This window comes from Lonchura striata, chromosome 20 (assembly GCF_050655825.1).
Source record: "Lonchura striata isolate lonStrDom1 chromosome 20, ASM5065582v1, whole genome shotgun sequence".
In the NCBI taxonomy this organism is placed as follows: Eukaryota; Metazoa; Chordata; class Aves; order Passeriformes; family Estrildidae; genus Lonchura; species Lonchura striata.
The window spans coordinates 15229411-15246418 of NC_140722.1; the positions used below are offsets into that span (position 1 = coordinate 15229411).

At 55.8% G+C, this 17008-nt stretch overlaps 1 protein-coding gene across 2 annotated transcripts in view; it reads left to right on the plus strand.

The window, feature by feature from the left end:
- The first annotated feature begins 1951 nt into the window (after nt 1-1951).
- Nucleotides 1952-17008, plus strand: part of B4GALT5 (beta-1,4-galactosyltransferase 5) — a 34720-nt gene continuing 19663 nt past the window's right edge. The window contains exon 1 of one of the 2 annotated variants that reach the window (XM_021539206.3): nt 1952-2175. In XM_021539206.3, the coding sequence (XP_021394881.1) occupies nt 2049-2175 (127 nt within the window). In that variant the 5' untranslated portion in view covers nt 1952-2048. Of the gene's footprint in view, nt 2176-5271; nt 12662-17008 lie in introns of those variants that run through there. The other variant, XM_085558347.1, reaches the window with a different exon arrangement.

Consider the following 17008-nt stretch of genomic DNA (forward strand, 5'->3'; position numbering starts at 1 on the left):
TTCTGGGTGGCTCCTCCAGCAATGTCATTGCTAATTAAATATGTTCTAAAGGTTAGATTATTGGTTGTGATGATGTCTCACCTTTGACCATGTCTGCATCAAACAAATCATAAACTGACCCTAAACTGACCAAGAAATCTTCTTGCATTTCCTTGCCCAAGGCATCCTTTTAGGAGTTGGCTAAACGCTATTTTGTGAACAGCAAATCCAGCCGCCACTTGGCCATGCAGTTCTGCTGCAGTACTGTGGACTATCAGAAGTTAATAGGGCTCAGGATTTAATGTATTTTAGTGAAAGGGGTGATAGAGTGGCAATCCTGGAAAACAAGAACAAGTACCAGTTTCCTTATTCCTGAAGTTAATGCAGCTCATGCAGCCTCTCCAGGGAAATTCCTGTTTTCCTCCTCAGCATCCTTCCATGACTTGGCACATGAAGGAAATAAATGCCTTACCTTTCAATGAGAAATTTCTACTTTTCTGCTACTCTCCTCTTTTTTAACTTTATTTTTATTGCCTTGCACCACTGACACTCTGTATCTAAGAGAGGCTTGCTTGTGTCCCATTTGCTAAACGTGGAACTGTTTTGATTTGCCCTCGCTGCATCCAGGCTGGAAGGCGGGCTAGTCCTTCCAGGGGCTGCTGTGACACACAGCCATACCTGGAGAATCCTTTATGTTGGCGTCTGGCACCACGCTGACATGGGGCTGGTGCGGGCGCAGGGCTGCCCAGCCCACAGCCCCACAGCCACCATGGTGCAGGGTCAGAGATTGGGTTGAGCAATGCCTCGCTCCTTGCCTGGGAGAGACTCGTCCCCAGGACATGTGTCTGGAGAGACAAACAGGGCATGTCCTGGCAGATGGCCCATCCCCATCTCCTACCCCATAGCCCATCATTCCTGGGAGTGCTGCTGCCTTTGCTGCCCACCCAGTGGCAGCTGGCCTTGTCTGGCCCACAGCCTTGCTTCCTGCCTGGAGCATCGGCTTGGTTTTCTCAGTACTATCTGTTGGTGAAATAAGAATTGTCTCTCCTTCCAGCCTCCCCAGAGCAAAGTCTCCAGTCATAAATGAGGCAAAAACCAGTCCTTTCTGGGCTGGGCTGGGCCCCATCTGCTCTGCAGGTACTTCCAGCTCCCTCGATAAGCACGGTGTTTCTGGTCTCTCATGTTTTCATTTTCAGGCATCCCCATATCTGCTTCCAACTCTTCTGACACACATCAGGGGAGCTGCCCACAAACATTTGCAAAACTACCTAATTACTCTGTAACTGACTGGGCTGCTGGCTGCTGGTCTTGCTGATTATTGTACTGACCATGATGACTTCACCCTCTTCCCTTCCACACATCGGTGTCCATCACCTTCCCTCTGGCTGCATCTTCCCACACCATGTCCGGGGCGCTCAGCAGCGGCCCGAACAGACCGTGCTGCTCGGTGGGCCAGACAGGGGGTGATGAGCCCTTGCCCTCCTGGGGCTGTGTGTCCCAGGTGCGTGGCTGGGTGTCCCTGGACCATGGCTGGGTGCCCTGAGCCATTGATGGATGGCCCAGGGCCATGGCTGGGTGTCATGGATGGCTTCGCTGGGGCCACGGCCGGCTGCCCTCGGCCACTTGTGAGTGTCTTGGGGTGCTGTTGGGTGTCCCTTGACCGCTGCTGGGTCCCGGGCCATTGCAGCCTGCCTCAGGGCCATTGCCCGGGGCCCAGAGCCGTCGCCGAACGTCCCGGGGCTAACGCCGGGCATCCCCGGAGCATCAGCGGCACGGCGGGAGCACGGCCGGCTGCGCCGGGCTCACCGCCGGTACGCGGGGACCGCCGGCGGAGCGCGGGGCGGCGCCTGCCGGGGCCGCCGGTGCGGCGGGGGCTCGGGGCCGGGCCCGCCCGCCCGCCGCGCCCCGCCCCGGCCCGCCCCGGCCCGCCCCGCCGCGGCACATTCATGCGGCGGCGCTGGGCGCGGGCGGCGGCTCGGAGCGGCCCCGGCGCGGCGCCTCCCGCCGGGCCTCGGCGCATGTGAGCGGCGGCGGAGCGGCAGCAGGGCGGCGGCGGCGCCGCATCGGCCATGCGGTGGCCCCGCGGCCCCCGCGGCGCCTGGCGGCTGCTGCCCCGGCGCTCGCTGCTGGCCGCGCTCTTCCTCTTCTCGCTCTCCTCCTCCTTCCTCTACTTCGTCTATGTGGCGCCGGGCATCGGTAAGCGGCGGGCCGGGGCCCGGCGTGGGGTGGGCGCGGGCAGGGGCGCGGGCGCCCCGGCTGCCGCTGGAAACGCTGAGTAATCCGCGCCCGGCCGGCCCGGGGCCGCGGCATCCCCGGCGAGGGGCGGCCGGGCCCGGCGCCCCCGGCTGCGGCTCCGCGGTGCCCGGGGCCGGGCAGCGCGTCCCCGTCTCCCGCCGCGGCCGGAGGAGGAGGCGCTCCCCGGCGCCCCTCGGGGCGGCTGCGGGTCCCCGGGGCGGCGGGGCCGAGCGGCGCCCGTGGCAGCGCCGAACGGGGGGCAGCCAGCCCGCTCCTGCCTGCTGCCCGTCCCGGAGTTTGTTTTGAAGTAGTGGAGTGTTGTCCAAGTGCTTGTGATCTGAACGTGCTCCCTGGAGGAAATCCTACTCTGATTGTCAAGTGGGAAGATGAGAAGTGTGTATTTTACAAAGAGAGGGTACTCGTGCCTATGTTCCGTGTCACAGCTTCATGGGGAACTGGAGAAGCCGTGTGTCAATATGGCCAGCACCCGGTGCTGCTGGGGCTGTCTGTCCATCTCCGCTGAGATACGGGAAGACTTGTGCCCAGAAAGCATCTGTTCGCTTCATACGGTGTATCTCGTTTCTGCAGGGAGCCAAGGCTCATGGTTTGGCCTTCAACCAAACTTTGGCAACAATTTATTTTTATAGAAACAGCCCTTTGCAAAGAAATAGGGACTTTCTCCTTGAAATGTCATTGGTATTGCTCATGCTATTCCTATCTTGGACATCCCAAGGAGATCTCTGTGCGCTTTCAAGGTGACTTCTGTGGGTTTTTATTTACAAATGATGTCCCGTGGCTGCCTCTGGGCTTTGGGAGCCTTTCCCAGGGCTGAGCAGGGGTTGGCTGGTGTATGAGGCTCTGCTGGTGTCCTGGGCACATCCCAAGTGAGGCTGTGTGCTGAGCCTTGCCGTGGTGGCCCAGGCTCTGCTGTCCCCATGAGCAGGCCCCCAGGCTCCTGGCCACCGGCTGGAGGACGGATTCGCAGGGTGGTAACAGGAGGCACGTCCCCTGCCTGCTCCCTCCGTGAGCACAGCCTGGCTTGTCCTGTGCACTGCTGTGGGCCAGTGGCTCTTTGTCCCCTGCATCCCACAGCCCTTCGTGGAGCAGGCGCCAGGACTGGTGTGGCTGTGGATGAGCTTCCCAGGCCCAGGTGGTATCGCACTTTAAGAAGGAAATTTCTCTTGTAAGGATGGCTTTTTTCCTTTTTTTAGAGTATTCTGATTAATTTCATGTTGCTTCTGCATGGTCACCTGTGTTAGAGGTGGTGTAGGATATTAATACATTTAAGGCTAGTTCTGTGCCAAGAGGATTTTCTCTGTGTGGACCTCAGATAACGTGGTCACATCCTACCCAATGTTCTTGCTATCTGTGATGCCCAAAGAGGAGGCAGAGAAGTGTTAGTGGTCCTTGTCCCTACCCACCCATGGATGTCAGTGATGTTCTGAGTCATCTTCTCATCAGGTGACAGAAGATCTGCTTCCTTTTTTTTTTTTTTAAATTTCCTTCCATTTTGGCCAAAAATGTTTCCTCATGAAAACCCAGCCCAGTATTCCTGGGATGGCTGGGCTAATCCTCTCAGCACTTGGAGTTTGTTTTCAGGCTGCAGGGGTGAGTAGAAGCTTGAGAGAAGAGTGGGTAAGATAGGACGTGAGTAGAGCTGGGGATGTGAATAAATTGACCATGTGCAGGTGATGGAGAGGTGCTGTTAGCAGAGAGCTCTGGGGCATTTGTCCTGCCTGCTGCTGCTCAGTGCAGGAGTGGGGCTGGACTGCTCTTCTGTGGCCACTGAACAGCCTGGGGAAGTGGCTGAAGAAGGACTTGCAGTTCATTGGCTAAACTGCAGGCAGGGAAGTGATTCATCTAGTGATTAATCCATTCTTTGATTGTACCTCAATTGAAAAGAAAAAAATCCAAATAAATGGGACCTGAAGCTGCAAGTGAGCTTGAAGCAGCTGGAGCCTGGAAGGGCTTTTGTCTGCCTGGTGCCACAGGCTGCTGGGAAGGGTCTGCTGTGGCCAGCTCTGCTCGTGGGGTCAGCAGCTGGTGGTGGCAGGGCTGGAGCCAGCCTGCTCTGCCTGGGCAGTGCCAGCCCCTCTGGGCTGGGAACGGCCCCGTGGCAGGCTGGCATCCCCGTGGCAGGGTGTGCTGTCACCATGGCTGGGAGCCCGTCCCCGACCCCACGCCTGTGGGGGAGAATCTCACGGGCACTGCCGAGGCGTGCTGTGCTCAAGCAGTTGTGCGCCAGTGCCAGGAGAAAACTGGGACAGTTGCACTTCTGGGTGCTGTCTCAGCGCATTGGTGTGGAGCTGGCATGCTTGTCAGCTGGAAAAGCTGGATAACTGCTCCTGGTGCCCTTTGGAGATGGGGAAGGGGACTCCAACCTGGGTTCTGAGTTGCCTGCCCAGTGCTGGCCTGCTACCTGAGTGACCATGGTGTTTGGCTCCTCACAGCCCAGGTAACCCAGCAGTCTGCTGCGGACGGAAATGCAGGAAGAAATTTATGTTTACTGTCAGCAAATAACCATGCTTGGCTCCTGTAGGGAGTCCAGGGCTTTTGGGCCTTACGTTTGTGTCATGCCTGGACTTACGTGATGCCCAAGGTAGCTCCTCGTTTCTGTTCTTCACCAAGGTTTCCTCCTACGGAACTGAAATGTTCTTGTGGCCTCAAGTTTGTGCAGAGCGATCCAATGTAAACAGCCGGTGCCAGCTCCTTCCCAGCTCTCACATCCAGCTCCCGTCTGCCCTCCCCACACCCCTGAGAGCTGCATCCCGGGCTCCCAGCTCGGGGGCGAGGTGCTGGGGATGGCACAGGCACAGCAGGCTCTCCCTGACCTCCAGCTGCTCGCGGCACTCGCTGGCCCCGGTGGCTGTGTGGGTCTGTCTCATCGTGGCCATTGTGTGCAGCATGAGGTGGACGATTGTTCTGCAGCCACGGGCACGGCTGCGGTGGCTGGAGGCTCCAGGAGCTGCCCTCGAGTCCCCACGGCCCCGCTGCCAGGGGCCCATGGGCAGCAGGTACGAGGGATGCTCGTGCCCGTGGGGAGACCACTGGTGCCTGCTGCTGTGCTCAGAGGTCCTGGGACCAGCAGGGCACCACGCTGCAGGGCAGGCTGGGCTTTCACTGCAGGAAGCCACACTGGCCTCATCCCTGAAAACAGAGCTTGGCACTGGGCAAACACTTCTGTCCTGTTATGGAGGTCAGGGGCCACCTGGACAGGTTATTTTGCAGGGCTTGTTCTGGTGCTGAGGCTCTGGCCATCCTGGGACAGCTGCCCTCTGTGCCTGTTGCCTTCCCCAGATGGGATGTGGAGAAATGGGCTTCCCAGAGTCACTCTGCCCGTGCCCAGACCCAGTGTTGGAGCAAGGATTATGTGAGCCCAAAGAGTGTGCTGACTTGGAGGTGGAACACTTCAAGAAGTTGTTTCTGTTTCATCCTCTCCTCTGCTTCTGAATTCATCCCTGGGGTGTGGGGTCGTCCGTGCATGTCCTGTTTGCACATGGTGGTGGCTCATACAGCTTTCCTACAAGTGTCTGCTTTTATTCTCTTTGAACAGGCCCTAGGAATTTAAGGGAATTTCCTCCTACAGCTGAAAGCAATAATACTTTTTCAAGCTGCAAGTTATTTCCTCTTGATACCTCTAACTGCAACAGTGGGAATTTCTCTGACCTTGGACTTGGCCCTGGTGTAGAGGGTGGCTGCTGCACGGCTGGGAAGGCTGGCAGGGGCCTTCCCTGGTGCTCAGGTAGCAGCCCTTGGCTTTTCCTTTGTTGTCTCAATGGATGTTGGAGCCTCTTTATTTAATATTATTTTTTAACATTTTGATTTCCTCAGGAATCATACTTGGTTGGATCTGATGCAGGAAAATAATGTAGAGAATTTAAATTATTGGGTGAAAGATTGTTGCCTTTGAGAGAGAGCTGTAATTCACTCTGGCTTTACTTCCTCTAAACTTATCAGGAATTCCTCCCAACTGGTCATACAGGGCATGAGGTAGCACCACTAGCCCTGAATTACATTTATGGTGCAAGAACTTGATTCTGATAGGCAGGAGTGCTTTGTAACACTGTTCTGTCAGGCTGTGTGTGGGTGACCAGCAGAGCAGTACTGTGGGGACCAACAGCTGCCTCGGTACAGCTCCTTTGTCACTTTTGGAACAATATTTTTATCACTAAAGGTGGCTGATCCAGCTTGGTTGTTTAATGCTTCAGCCTGGCAGATCTCAGCACAAGGAACTCTGGGGGTGGAAATGGCAAAAGGTTTTACTACTGCCAGCTTGTCCCAGCCAGAGAGGCTGAGGCTGTGGTGGTGAGGGACAGAGGAAGAGTGGTGGCCAAGGCAGAGGCGGGACTGTGGGACGTGGGGCTGCTGTGTGGGGCAGAGCTGCTGCTGCTTTGCCTTCTGAGCCCTGTGTGGGATGTGGGCAGCAGGAGCCTGGGCAGGGTCAGCTGGCCAGAGCAGGGCAGGAGGGGTGGCAGGCAGAGCCCCGGGCGAGGGGCAGCACCCGCTGGGGGCTGTGAGCCACGATGGGCTTGGCTTGGCCGAGGGGCTGGGTGCAGGTTCCTTCTGGGCTTGCTGGCAGCTTGCTGGGTGCCCGTGTGTCTGAGCAGGGACAGAAGGTGAAGGTGCAGCTTGGAATAAGGAAATGAGGTTTGTGCTGCCATAGCCCTGCCTTTCATCTCCAGGTCTCCCTGGGCAGCACGAGGAGTGTGTATCTTACCGTGGAACATGGCAGCACTGCTCTCCTTCACCCTCCTCTGCCCAAAAGATCTGCCAAGCAGCATTTCACAACCTAAGGAGAGAACAGCCTGGTTCCACAGCATATCCCACAGAGGATATTGCAGTCATTGGATCTGACAGTGGTTGGGGGTAGGAAGAAATCCTCATGTGCTCCTTGATACAAGAATTTGAGCTTGGGATCTCCTGTGCTCTGAGCAGAAGGAGACTGGTGGCAGCTGTGGGAAATTGTTCCTTTGTCAGTGCCACGTTCTTCCAGCAAAGAGGCTCCTACAAGGCAGGGCTGGCATGGGGAACAGCCCTGTTCCACCCAGCTGCTCTGTGCCAGTGCATCCAAGATGCTGGTGGTGCAGTGCTGGTTGGAGACCACCTCTTGCTCCAGGCTAGCAGAATACAAGGTTTCTTTGAGGGCAGATGAGTCACTGGGTTTTCTTTGCCTGTAAGCACCTGTGCTGTTTGTCAGGCACATCTGCTTTGGGTTACTTTGCTGGTGGCTCCCTGGGTGCTGCAACTGCAGGGTATGCAAAGAGTTCATGTTTCATCTGTGTATCTCTGGAAGCCTGGCTTGTGGAAGCTGATTGGCAGACACAAAAGCTTCCAGGTACTGGTTCATTCCAGCAAACTGAGTGCTTCAAAACCTCAGTAATCTGTAGCAGAGCAGACCTTAAAGCAAACCCACCCATGCTGTCAGCCCACAGACATGCTCGTCATGGGTTTGGTAGGCCATGGAAGGCCAGGGCTTCAGCAGGCACTCAGCTGCTTCAGGTGGTGCTGGCTCTGGTGGAGATAAGGGCTCTGACACTGCTGCTTTATTTCCTGAGCTGATCCTCTGCCTCTCTTCCAGGTGGACTCATTAATTGCATTAACTCAGGCAGCATCTGCTCTGCAGGGTACGATGAACCCCCCTGGGGACCAGCGCAGGAGATGAGTGCTGTGGGGAGCTGTGTTTGCACTTGATCCCATTTGAATGCTGTTACAATTGGTGGATTTAAATATCCAAGCATGTGGAGCCTTTAAATACTTAATCTTAACTGAAATTTCTGGGGAACCCCACAGGGGTGGCAGCGGTGGTGGTGGCATGGCTGATGTGCCGTCGGCTCTGCAGAGCCCTGTGGCAGCACTGAGGGTGAGGGCTCTGGAAGAGGAGCTGATCTGCAGCTGTAGAGAGCAAGAAAAGCCCTCCCTGAACAGCTTTATTTTTGAAACATCATTGTCACAATACAATGTGTGTATTTACTTGGACAAAACCTTTGCTGGGTTATTTTAGTAGGGTTTATTTCCATACAGGCTTTTTCTTCTCCATTGCATTCAGACTCTTCTGGCTGTGGTTTTGGCTGGCAGCATTTTGAACATGGATGCTTTAGGGTGGTTAATGTGTGTTTGAAGCTTTTCTAGCACTAGCTCTAAATACCGTGGAGATTAGTCCTGTTTGGAGAGATAGAAAATGTATAGTGGACTGTGCTGTTGAAATGCAAGATAAGTCCAAATCAGAAATTTTTGAGAGATGTTGGCAGGTGTGGTTTTTTGGGGAATGTGAAATAGATAACATTAAAACCACCAGGGCTTTCAGCATTACCCTGGAGCTGCTCTTATTTTGAAAGGAAAGGTGGATTGGAAAGCTGAGGGTGATGTCAGAGCCCGGCAGGAGAAGAGCCCTTGGCCATCCTCATCTGCTGCTTGGACGGGTCCCAGGGGTGACAGCGGATGGCACGTGTAGCCCTCGTCCTGGTGGGAAGTGTCCTTGAGGGACACTGCATATGGTGTGGAGTGTGATGGGCAGGGCCACGGGTCCTTTTTTCATTGGAAAAGGAATTTCCTGGTGCTTACTGGCCTTGCAGAAGTGAAGGAGGGATCCGGGGGGAGGTGTGTTTGAGGGATCCAAGGTGCCTTGTGGTGACTGTGGGTATTTTTGATAAAGCTACAAGTTTAGTGCCCCTTATTTGACACTTTGATGTCTTAAGGCGCATGGATGTGTTTGACAGGGCGTGAGGAGCTCGGTCTGAGCTCCTGCCTCCCTCCTGGCTGCCAGGAGAGGTGATGGGTCAGTGCTTGCTTGCTGGGGCTTTAGCTGGAAGCGTGTGGTGACCTTGTGTGTGACTTCCTAAAGGCAATTTTCCTAGATTTTGGTTTGAGGTGCAAAACCAGCAGCTTCTGCCCTTTGTAAGCCTGCAGTTGCATGTGGTTGGCACAAATCTCTCTAGAGCCCTTGCCCTGAGCGGGGCTTTCACCCTGGGGCCCCTCTGGAGGTGCTGCTGGGGAGCTGGCCAGCCCCCCTTGCAGCACAGGGACCAAGCTGGGCTGTCCATGCCTGTCCCCCAGCTCCTGTGGCAGGGAAGGAGCTGCTTCCAGGGGATGCGAGTTCCAATAGCCCTGTGGATTTTTCCTGGGGTTTGTGCCTCAGTCTCCCTTGCTTGGTGGGGGCCCGTGCTGTTTTCCTGCCCATGTGATGGTTGGGCTGTGTATGGGACAGCTCCTATGAAGCTGTTCCCTCCCCATGCCTTTCTTACCTGAAAGGCAAAGGTTGGAAGCTATTTCTGTGTGGAGGATGCCACTGCACACATGATGGAAGAAAGGAGGTACAGGCAGTAGTCCCACTGCACTGCTGTGGGTTGGGTTGTGGTGTAAGCAGTTTGACCAGTGCTTGTTTGAGCGTCTGGAGAGTTTTATGGCAAAATAATTGATTGGTTTTATTGAATGCTATTGCCATACAAATTACCAAAGGAGACTCTTGGAGCCTGGTGCTGTGTTAGCCACCTGCCTTGCTTTGGAGAGCCTGGGGACCGGGCTGGGCTGAGAGCTGTGCTCGTACCCTGCCAAGAGGCTCCCAGTGGAGCTCGGGGCTCCCTGCCCTGGCAGCACAGCCTGGCGAGGGCCAGGGGGTGCCTGTGGCACAGGCGTGCACACTCTTGATTGATGGTGTCTCCCCACAGCAGCAGGTTGGGAGCAAGGATTTTGGGTGAGAAGTGGAGAAGATGGCTATGTGAATGCTGATGTTTATAAACTGCCTCCAAAAACACTGTACAAAGCAGCTGGAATAGAAGAGGAAAGCAGCTACTGCAGTGCACCAGGTAGTCAAGTGCAAACAGATATTTTTTCCCTCGTTACCTGGCAGGAATGGGAAGGCATTTCAGTGCCTGCCTCTGTGCCCTCTGTGCCAGCAGGGCTGGCAGAGGCTGCGGGCTGTGCTGGGGAGCCCTGGGTGCTCCTGGCAGGGCGGCTCCGCTGGGCAGGGCGGGATGCACGGGGGAAACTGCGGGGAGTCAGCAGGCGATGCACAGAGCACAGATACATATAGACCAGCTGCTGGGTGCACGGAGCACAGGTACATATAGACCAGCTGCTGGGTGCACGGAGCACAGGTACATATAGACCAGCTGCTGGGTGCACGGAGCACAGGTACATATAGACCAGCTGCTGGAACAGCCACGTGCCCTGGCAGGAGAGCCCGGAGCTGCTGTCCCTGGAAACGAGTGCAGGCCGTGCCCAGGGCTCACGGAGGTTCTGCACAGGCTGCAGCAGCCCGGGTCCAGGGAGAACACCGTGGATGTTGAGTTCCTGTCAGCAAACACGGGCTTCCCTTGGAGCTGGGGACCCTGGAGGGGCACGGGGAGGCCCCCACTCCCGCAGGAATGTGAAATGCTTCCACACATGCAGCTCGCTCTTGTTCTGCAGTCATTTTTTTTTTCCCCTCAGTGTTTTTCCAACTCATGTCTTGCTGCCAGAGTCCATATTAATAATGCATGACTTTTTTTTTATGGTGCTTCCTTCCCGGCATCCCTTTCAGCTGCTGAGTCAGAGAAGATTGTTATAGCAGCAACCTCTGAAGCGGTGAAATGCCCCTGCAGTGCTCAACTGCTGTCATTTATCATCCCAGCTCCTCTGCGGGCAGCCTGTTCCCCTGCCCGGCTTGGGGGGAGGATCCCCATGCCAAAAACCTGATTCCTGTTACACCAGCTGGTGACTGGTGAGCTGAGCTCTGCTCAGCCCTCCTGGCTGCTGTTTGGTGAAAGCAGATATTGCCTCTGTTGGCTGCTTTTTGTTGTTGTTGTTCGAAATCCTGTGAAGTTTTTTCCTGATCTGCCTGAAACTGCCTGTATTTTGGGATTGTGCCCAAGACTTTATTTTTTCCCCCTTTTTTTTACCCTCCTTACTAATTTTAAAATATTTTTTTCCTCCTCCCTGCACTCCTCTCAAGATCTATACCTGGGCTTTTTAGGGTAATTGGGATGACAGAAGCCATATAATGTATTAACAGGGTTAAAAGAACTTAAAATCTTTCCAGTAGCTGTTGAAATGTGCTTGGCTGCTGCAGGAGGCATTGGAGTTGCTAATGCAGCATGGAACAGAGATCTGCAGGGCTCCTGCCTGCAGGCTGTCACCAGCCCCACGTGGGTCACCTGCATGCAGGGCCAGTCCCCACCTGCTGGGTCCAAAACCTGGAGGGAAGCAGGGAATTTGTCTTCTGAAGACTTAAGTAGCACCTCCACTGTAGTCTGGGGAGCAGATCTGTCCTGTGCCAGTACAGCTGTGGGTGGGAGTGGCTGCTGGGCACTCACTGCTGGGGTGTGGGGACACAGCCTCAGTGCTGGGAGCAGCATCCTCGTGGTCTTCCCCTGCTCCGTGCTCTGCCTCGGCAGGCTTTGACAGACTTGCCTGTAAATATTGTCTCAGACCATGCAGGGCAGGAATGGGGCTCAGCTGGGGAGGGAGGGCTTCCTTTTGCCAGACTGCCCAGGCTGCCTCGTTCCCTGTGTCCCGCTGCTGGGGACGGTAGAAGCGATGTGCAGGCAGGTGGTCTCTGCTCTGGGGGGTGCAGAGGGTCTGGGACAGCAGATGTGGTGCTGCCCTGCCCTGCTTCCTCAGCTGGAGGAGCTGGCCAGAGCAGCTGGGGGTGTGGGTGTGAGGCTGAGGTCCTGGCTGCACACCTGCATCTCGCCTGGGCCAGGGCCCTGTCTGGCAGGGCAGTAGTTGTCCTTGTGGTGTGCTTCCCCCCCAGCACCATCCTGTTCTGCCGAGGCTCTACAGCGCTGGGTACTGATTCATTCCTCCCGAGGAGGGAAAAAGTGCTGTGGTGTGAAATTCCCCCAAAGCTGCAGCACATCCTCCCTCCATCCTGCAGCCTGGCTCCATGCTCAGGGTCAGTGATTTCTCTTTCCTGTTTTTTCTAAGGGTTTTGCTGCCTGCTGGGTGCCCAGTGTCCTGGGGCACCCTTCCTGTACCTGCCAGCTGGGAGGAGGCAAGCACCTTCTGTGGTTTTTGCATGCTGCAGGGGAAGCTTTGCAGAAGGATCCCATTAACTGGAGTCCACAGGGGCTTGCTGGAGCAGCCTTGCTGTGGTCACCGGGTGCCCCAGTGCTGCTGTGGGCCCAGGACATGCCCGAGGGACACCTTCACACTGCCCCACTTGCCCCGCATTGGCACACAGTGCCACCCACAACTGGTGAGATGAGCAAGTTGCTTCTCGGCTAACAAGATTTAGGTGGATTATGCTATGTATTTAATCAAGAGCTAAGCTGATTGCCTTATTTGGAATGGATCAAAGCCCTTGGAAATGCCAGCCTGGAGACCAGCTATTGAGTGGGAACACGCCTCAGCCGTGTGTGGCAAGCCCTGCTTTCGAAGAAGCTGGAGGTTCAGCAGGCAGGTTTGACAGCAGCAGTGACCAAACACAAAACCAGACTGGAGAAGTCTGAGGTGACTGGAGAAATCTGAGGTAGGAGTGTCAGAATGTTGTTAGTCATTGACCATCATGGAGGATTTGGGGGAAAAGGCTTCCTTTTCCAGCTTTCAGTTTGAAGCCATGCTTCCAGATACATAAAGCTCTGTGCTGACAGCTGAGATGCTCTGCTGCTCGGCAGTCAGGCTTCCACCTTCTAGAAAAGCAGCTGTGACTCTTGTGAGCTCGTGTGGCTCTGCATTGGAGAGCAGACTCCCTACTGCTCACAGGCAGCCCCACATCTCCCTGCAGCCTCCTGAACCTCTGTCAGCAGCACTGGAGCTCACAAGGGCCTCTTCTCCCCTTGTCCTGGCCCCAGTGCAGCAATGCCCTGGGACCCGCGGGGCTTTGGCAGCAGAGGAGCTGGTGCTGCTTGTGGAGGAGCCAAGCAGAGGGTGTTGCTTGCTGCTGCCAGCCCAGAGGCACTTGCTCCTTGCTGTGGCCTTGGCTGTGCAGAGGGAGCCCACGGTTCTGAACTGTCCCTATAGGCAGGTGTTAAAGGTTTAAAATTATTTTCCAGTTAAGAGCTGCTGTGCTTGTCAGGGTCTGCCTGGAGTGGCAGGGCAAGCACATTGTGCAAGGTGTGTGGTGTCTCTTTCCTGCAGGGTTGGGGTTTTTGCCACGAGAGGTGGTTGGTGCTCTGGGGTGCCCTGCTCTGTGTCTGTGAGCATGGTCTGTGCCGCTTCACCTGCGGGCAGTGAGATGGTCTGGTTGAGCAAGATGCTGAAAATACACTTGGTTATTCAAATCACCTTGTCTTTTGTTTTAAAAGGGGAAGTTTATTCTAGGAACTAAGCTCTGTCTTGCTGCCATTTGATGCAAGTATGGCAAGCATAGGTCACAACTGTCCTGCTCTGTGAATGTGACTGTGGGCACTGCGTGTAGAACTGAAAATACCCCAACCAAAGTGCTTGGCTGCAGTGGTATGGGCAGCTTCTGCTTTGAGGTGAATTAGGCTGCTCTCAGGCAGCAGGTGCTTCTCACAGCATCACTGCTCCTTCCTTTTGCATAAAGCTGCCCTGGGACTTTGCAGACATCTCTCCCCTCCATCTCTCAGACCCCCTTGTTTTTGCCTCATAGCCTGCTGCAGCAGGAATAACCCTGAAGCAAGTGCAGGGACTTGCTCTGTCACATCCTGCCTGTGCTGTGGGCCCCTTGTCCTGGCTGCCCCATCTCTCCTGGGTGTGGCCTGAGCCCTGGTGTGGGGCTGGCAGAGTATCTGGTATGACAGCCAGGTGTAAAAGTTCCATGTTCAATTATGGCTAATCAAGCCTGCAAATAAGGTGCTGCCTTAGTTCTCCTTCTGCCCAGACCTATTATGCATCCGCCTGCCCTAACTCGTATGTGGAGTTCCAGGAAAGGATTGGTCAAGCATCCCTTTGTGTTGTGGGGGCCTGGGCAGGTTTGTCAGCGTGCAGTGGCCCCTTCAGCCTGACTTTGGGGTGTCCTGGCTGTATGGAAGGGCCTGGCAGGTTTTGGCTGCAGCAGCAGGGCTCTGCTGGTACCTGGCGCCGTGGGGCAGCTCCAGGGCTGCTCTTTCTGAGCAGGGCTGGGAAGGGCCGGAGGGCAGGAGCAGATGGAGGGAGCTGCTGCAGGAAGGGAGGGCTGCCCAGTGCCAGGGCACTCTAGGTTAACCCTGCTTTCACCTCACTAGAAAAGAGAAAACCTTTTGCCTGTCGACACAGCAGTTGTCTGGCTTGCTGCCACGCTGCAGAAAGATGGGGCAGTGCGGGGCTCACGGCGGGTGCTGACACCGACCCTTTTCCCCACACTGCCCTCCCTCATATGTGGGGAGGGGTCACAAATCCCCAGACATCACGGGATGCTGCCAGAGAGCATTTATAGGGGAAGGGGTGAGTGGGGAAGGATGGCCTTTAGCTGTAATACCTGGGGAAGCAAACACAACGTGCACAAATTGGGTAACTTGAGTGGATAAATGGATGTAACCTAAAATCTCCCTATCCAGAGTGGAGGGAAGGGCTGGTGCCTCGGCAGGGAGGAGGAGGAAGGTGGGCTGCTGCGTTGCTGCGGACTCGGCCATGCCCAGTGAGTTGGAGGTGCTGATGTGGGCAGGGTCTGTGGATACCAGCCTCAACCAGCTCCTTTCTGGGGCCCCTCGGGGCTGGCCTGGCCCAGCGAGTCCTGCCCTCACTGCCTGCTCAGCTCCTCTGGCCGTTCCACCTGGGAGCACTGGCCTCCCATTCCCCATGTGTTTAGTTTTTCCAAGGTAGCCGTATGTCTGACTCCTGTTTGCAGAACTCGATTTCTGGCTGCAGACAGGCTGGCATTGATTAGTTTATTATTTTTCCCCCCTCTGCCCTGTTGCACATATCAGTGGGAGAGTGGTCAGAACCCTTGGCAGACACTCAAGTCCCTTAAGGAAACTTAGGTTGCTGCTGTGTGCAAGGAGCTTAAAGGTGTTTCAGTGGCAGAGAGGGAAGGAGGAGAAGGGTGTTTGCAGTTCCCTCGGTGCCCCTGTGTGTGCTCATCCCTTCCCAAGCACTCGCAGACCGATGAGTGCTGGTGGCCCGGGGCAGGAGGGGGCAGCGATGGCTGCTCCTGCTCACAGAGGGACAGGCAGGATAATTTGTGCCCAGCACCCCATCTCTACAGCCTGATCACAGACAGCCTCTGCTGAACTTGTCTCAGGTTGTTCCTGTTTGTATAGACCCAGCTGAGCCCGGTGGGGTGGGAGTCAGGGCCGTGAGCCTCCTGTCCCTCTCAGTCCTGGTGGCCTGAGCCCCGCTGGCAGCTCGGGGCTGTGGAAGTGCTGATCCCTTGCTGAGCTGCTTGGCTCCATAGCCTTGTGGCTGCTTATCTGGGATTAATGTGTAACTTAATGGAGTGCTTAGGCACGGCTCTGGTGTGGTGCTGTGGTGCAGGGCGGATCTGCTCTCTGATTGCTCCTGCCCAAGATAAGGTTCAGGGTTTGCCCGTGCCTGGCGCCGCTGGTCCTGGCCCTGACCGTGCTGCTGGTTGAGGCTGCCGTGTCTGGGCAGGAGGGACAGGCAGCAGGGAAGGGCAGTGCTGGGGCCAAGCCACGAGCCTGGCCCTGCACAGGCTCTGGGAGCGCCAGGCCCCAGGGTCTGGTCCTGAAGGGCACAGGTGGCACGGGCCTGAGTGGTGATGGAAGGAGGGGTTTTCTCTTCCCCCGATCAAGGCATCCCAAACAGGCTCATACCATTGCTTTTCTGCTGACACACAGGAAGGCATCACACAGGCTGGGATTTGATGGGCAGTCTCTTAGGTGTCAAATAAATTTGTAGATAGAGGGATGATTCTTTTCCAGTGAAGTCATTCCCTGCACTGATAATGGAATCAGTTGATCTATTTACAGCAGCTGAATTACCAGTTTGCTTGTCAGGCGGAAGAAACTCATAAAAATGTTGTATATTCCAAGGTTGCGTAGGTCACAAAAAAGCTAATAAATGTCTTGGGACATCAGAGTTCTTAAAAAATCCTGTAGGTAATGGTCTGTGTGTTGGAAGTTCAAAGTTGCACACTCTCTCTGATAGCTTCTAATAAAACACAGCAGCTGGAGAGGCCATTCAGTATTGCCTTTAATTATTGCAGACAAGAACAACTCTGTAATCTGACTGTGGAGGCCAAGCTGCTGTGGGTCTTAAATGGCACTGCATGGTGAGAGTACCCTTGGCAGGGAGCTCTGAGCTGCTGCCTTTGAAAGTCTCAGACAACAGTCATCCCACATGATTGAAGAATTCCAGCTTGGAGAATTTTTTAGGAGTTGAAAGGGCTGGCAAGCCAGGCAGATGCATGGTGTGGAGGTGGGGCTGTGGCTGTGCTCCTTCCCTGGCTGCTGGCGTGGCTGCTTTCCCAGGACCTGGCAATGTACAGAAAAGAAACCTCAGCAGGGACAGTCTTGGGGTATTGCTACTGAGGGATCTCACCTTGGTGCAAATTGTGTTTGCTGCAAAGCAGCCTTTGTACGGTCAGGGCTGAGGGAGCTCGGGATGCTTTATTCCCACATGGCATTGCAGAGATGGGCCTGTCTCTGGGCCTTTTAGCCCTGGTGAGAGTGGAAACAGCAGGTTCAGGTCAGGCCAGAGGCCACAGCTCCTGGAGGTGGCTGTGTCCTGCTGAGCGGGGCAGTCCTGGGTGTGCCCGGGCGGGTGTCGCACTCTGCCCTGCCGTGCCCTTCCCTGGTGGCTGCTGGGGTGTCCCCGCCTGCCCTGCAAAGGTCGGAGGCAGGGACAGCTCGGCACAGGCCAGCCCTCCACGGGGATGAGCATCCCTGCCCTGGGCTCTGCCGTTCCTCGCCGTGCGGGTCCCCTGGGACGAGTGCACCGTGGGCGAGCTCGGCTGGGAGCAGGGATTTCCCGAGCT